The following is a 4,940-nucleotide window of genomic DNA, read 5'->3' as shown; positions in this document are numbered from 1 at the left end:
TCGAGAAAAACATACAAAATACATTTGCTGCACTCTCGACGACGCACTCTCCCCAGAAACCCCTCTACTACACACCTTTTTGGGGTCGGTGACGGTGTTTTAATTGAAATTGGGATATATGTGAAGTCACTGCTTCACTGCTGACCGACCGATGGTCTGGACCGCCGAACAGCAGTCGGCAAACTGGCAGACAATGTTGTGTCCGTTCTTCCCTCCCTTTTTTGTGGAATCAAACGTGACGACAGTCCAGGATGATGTTGTGGAAATCCTGGGAAAATTTGTCAACCCCCGGCGCTTCAGCGAATGCACTGGATTTGCATTTTATCTGCGCCAATCTGCGGCCAACACCCGCAATGATGGCAACGGGAAGCAACGGTTCGGGTTTGAGCTGTCCATCAAGGAACGGTTTTGCTGCTGAAGTGGGTTTGAGCCGCAAATTGAATCCACTGCTCTCGCTCGCTGGCCCCCGTTGACATGTTTATACGTTATGCATATTTCATCATCGGTGATCTGCTGAAGGCTCTCTAGTGGTTGGGACGGTAGAGTGAAACCAGTGGCCTGTGTTTGGCTGAGGGGAGCAATAATGCTGAGTTTCACTGGATGTTTGAATTCACACTTAATTCGCGTAATCAAGGTAGCTCTAGGGCATGTTTTGTGTCTTTTAGAAACTTTTTTGATAAGTGCAAATCTGCTGAAAGAAACTATTTTTACATGTTATTCTATCCAGAAAAGAAGCTCCAGAATACAGAGGTTTTACATTTTACTAGACGTCATTGTAGTCGAATGTTCATTGCCAGCTTGGATGAAATCAATGCGTACTTTGTTGTAAAAAAAATGAAATTCCAAGCTCCGCTGAATCAACTGAATGGATCACAGTATGCCATGGCGGCTAAACTAAAACCATCTCCGCATAAACCTTGATGTTCGTGTTCCCGTTTTGAATCCTTTAGCACGCAGGAGTTCTCCATTTCCGCCTGTCAGACAAAGAGACCCAAATATCGGGGCCAAAAAAACGCTGCTCTAGGTATATTACATATCCTCATCCACATTCGTTTCACTAATGAAAAATGGCAGCCCAGGGACACGCAGAGCGGAGGAAGCGACCAGGGAGGGAGGAGCACTAGCAAAGAGTTGCTAGCATCCGATGGTAATCGTATTCGTTCGTTTTGTTTAATGGCAAAACGCCGCACCAGACTGCCGCGGACCAGTTCCGTGATGGGCTGGTTTGCAGGAAGCAAAACCTCCGTTCCCATATTTGGTTGCCATTCTGGAACAAACGGTTGCCAGTTGGCCCCTGAGGGAGTTTTTGTTTGGGCGAAAAGCAAGAGAGAGAGCGACGTAATTCAATCTTCAATCAAGGAACCCAAACCGCGCCCGCGGTCCCAAATAGCCGCAAACTCGAAACGGAATATGAAAACTCTTTTCTCCCTTCTTTTTTATTATTGTGCTGTTGTTTGTTTCTGTTGTTTTGTTGGATGAAGCTCGACTGAAAAAGGATTCGAATTCATCACCACCACAAAACACAACAAAAGAGGGCCAGAGGGACCACAAAATGGACGGGATCCACCCCGGCGGGGGAAAGGGTTTTATTCCCGTGATCCCGATGCTCGGATGCAATCAGTACGCGCATAGTCAGCTTCCGCTATATTCCATCCCGAAACTTGGACCAATGACAGCGATGGCGCGCCCCATGGTACACCTTTCGGTATATGGACACGAACACACACCGAGGCACACATTCACACCGGAAACGGTGCTGCGCGGTCAGAACATATGCAGCAGGCGAGCGTCGCGTCTAATTTGCTGCTGCAATACAAACTCAGCGAGAGCCCGGGGTGATCTTCCGGTGATCCCAGGGTCGCCTGGCCCAATACTCGTTCGCTTACGCTCTATTTACCTGACTGGCCGCCATACTATTTCCTACATAAGGCCCCGAGGCAGGCAGCAGGCAACAACGCATCGCCCTGTTGCTGTTGCTGTCCTTTCGTCCTTTCGGCGTCCTTTCGCTTCGGGCTCGTAATCCGAATGGGGAGCCCGAACAAGGCTCCCGATACACTTTTGTGGCACCCGATGGGGGCTCCCTCGATGCGGCAGCAGTAACCCAATACAGACAAAATACCGATGCAGCAGCACAGACAGGACGGTGGGAGGGGACCTTCGGGCGTCATCTTCATCCACACCGGCTCCAGCGGCGGCAGCTCAATCGTGTGAGCGCGCACCATTGGAGCACACAGCGCCAGCTCGCACGCACTCGCCTCTTATGTTGCCTCTCTTATGTGCTGTCGGGCACCGCAGAAGAAGAAGCGAATATGTGTGTATTTAGTTGGGCGCTCGCATCCCTCCAGGGCTCATTCACCGGTCGGCCAGGTTTAGGTGATGATGTGCTTCGGGACCACCGCGGACGACGACTGTGGCCCCGGGAATCCCGGTCTCTTCTGCTGCGCTCGCTCACAGTACGGCTTTGGTGCGCGTTGGTGCTCCTTGTTGGTGTGTTGGTGCGCGTGTGTGTGCATGTGTGTGTTCGCTTGTGTGTATGTGTGTGTATGTGCAACAACCGTGGTGACTTCAATGCCTTGCTTGTTTGTTGAGTGCGAAGTCGCGCTGGATGGAAAGCTTTAGTGAATTAGTGCATCTCGTTGGTTGGTGACACGTTTTTGATTGTTCCGTTTATTTTCTTTGTAAGTGTTGGTTTTTGGTAGTACAATTCAACCGCTCGTACACACTTTTACATTGTTTTGACGCGGCCCCGGGTCCCCTATTGTTCTGTTATTTGTGCGTTCGTTCGAAGAGTAAGCGAGCGCGAGCGTGGTGGTGTGTGGTAACTAGTGTAATATTCGTTGACTCACCACCCCCCGGGTGCTAGTATGTTGCGTTGTTTCGTTGTTCCGGTTGATCTAGTAGTGAATCGAGTGCGTATGTTGTGTGAAAAGGTGTGGACCGTGGTGGGCTACTCGTGATGGCCATGAAGATGCTGTACCGTGGACCGAGCACACGATTGGAGACGTTGATTGAGAAAATTCAGCAAAACACGAACCTCGGTGTTGTCGGTGGTGTTGGTGGTGGCTTCAGCATGATTGCACCCGGTGCCATCGGTGGTTTGAAAGACTTTGTAGCGCTTGGTCAAGGTAGGCATTTGGTCAACTCAAAGTAGCAGGGCAGCTTTTTATGTGCGAATGGTTACTTGATGTTTGTACAAAATGTGTAAATTTAAAATTAACCTAACGTTGCCAGCTGGCTAGTTGGTTACAATTTTTATAAATTTTATATAAATCAAAAAAAATATTTATGTTTAAATTTTTAAATTGGTTACAATGGAACATATGCTAATTTAGCCAAATGATGCTTTTTTCCTGTAACTGTAAACTGTATGAAGTATTATGTTCACTTAATGTTGGTCGACTTGTCTTTAGCCTCAAAAAAAAGTATTTTCCAAAAGAATTAAAAGCTTCTATTATTTATTCTATCAATTTATTCCTCTAGAATGTTCCGATATTACACAAGTTGTGAAGTTTTTTTTGTGAGATATTAGGTTAATCGGAAGTAAAAGTTAAATTTATTTGATTCTGACACCGTGGGTCTTAAGTATGTTGTCACCAACAAAATATGACAGATCAACTACAAAATTGATCATTAAATAATGTTGATCCTCAATTGATTATTTCAATAACTGTAAACCCCTTCTTTACAAAATGGTATGCTGAGCTTTTGTGCAATCGTTAAGTCAAACAGAGAAACGGACCAAAAATCGATGACATTGAGGTGTACTTATTATTCAACAAGTGTACGCTCATAAGCCTAGCACTCGCCTAGTGAAGGTTAACAGTCATTCGAAACCAAAAACCACCACGAACCCTTGCCTAACGACTGATAATCTCAACACGTGTCTTGATCGAGATTTAAGGTTTGATTTTCGTGCGGACTTTGGTCCCATGGTTGGTCGCTAACCTCGGTTGATACTATCCCATAAATCAACTCCCTACTGCCTACTCGCCTCTCTCTTTTCAAGCGATGCCAAGAACGTTAATTCCCTGTTATTTAATTGCTCCACTTTTGGCGTGATGCGCCGATCCGTTTAGATGGGGCCCTCTCAATGGATCCTCAATTTGAATAAAAGATTATGCGCCCCTCACAACGGCTGCGGCCACCATCACCACGTCTCTGCGCACGCGAATAGGAAGTTTCAATTAAAAACGATCGTCATGAAACGGACCGAGGAGAGGGTGGTATAAGTGTGTGACCAAAGGCCGACCAGGCCAGCACCGTGGCAGCGATCGCGCACTAGTGATGCGCGGCCATCGGAGGGAGAAATGATAAGTTTTTAAACGATCCAAATGAGACCGCATGGCCGGATATTGTCATTGGGCCCAATGTCACCATCAGATCCTAGAAGAGGAGCACGGCACACACTTCCTCCATGCTCTACTCCCCCATGCATGCTCCCAACTGCCACTGGATGCCAAGCAGCAAGGGGAGCAATTATGACATTAAGGCTTAATATCAAGATTAAAGACGATTTATCGTCACACTCGCATCAGTTTCCCCTTCCCTGCATCATCCACATACACAGATATGTGTGCGTCGATTCGCGCGCCACGTTATCACGCCGGCCCCATCTGGTCAGCAGCAGCAGCAACACCACCAATCAACACCAACAACTGACCCGGCTGTGGCAGGCTTGATTCGACCGGAAATGGTACGCCCGCTACCGAGTACGATGGACGGACGGTATCATTGGTGGCGTGGCGTCACCATCAACAGACGCCACGGGCGAGGGAGGAAAAAGGATCGTAAAAAATGAAAAAGACACCACGAGACCACGCGTCAAATGGTCACCAAGACGGCCGGAAATACCCTATTGACCTTTCGGTGCTGCCTTGGACAGAGGATTAGTCCCCCGCCCGAAGGGGCCAGGAGGCACGGGACAATCAAATTAGAAGCGA

At 47.9% G+C, this 4,940-nt stretch overlaps 1 protein-coding gene across 1 annotated transcript in view; it reads left to right on the top strand.

Moving 5' to 3' along the window:
* Positions 1-2,956: 2,956 nt before the first annotated feature.
* The window catches only part of LOC126579058 (zinc finger protein 423 homolog), a 17,374-nt gene continuing 15,390 nt past the window's right edge, over positions 2,957-4,940 (top strand). Inside the window, exon 1 of the mRNA XM_050242291.1 lies at positions 2,957-3,047. Coding sequence (XP_050098248.1) covers positions 2,957-3,047 — 91 coding nt within the window. The remainder of the gene's footprint in view (positions 3,048-4,940) is intronic.

This window comes from Anopheles aquasalis, chromosome 3, assembly GCF_943734665.1.
Source record: "Anopheles aquasalis chromosome 3, idAnoAquaMG_Q_19, whole genome shotgun sequence".
NCBI classification, from domain to species: Eukaryota; Metazoa; Arthropoda; class Insecta; order Diptera; family Culicidae; genus Anopheles; species Anopheles aquasalis.
Note: the sequence above shows the minus strand (reverse complement) of the source record. Positions and strands in the feature narration are given on the sequence as shown.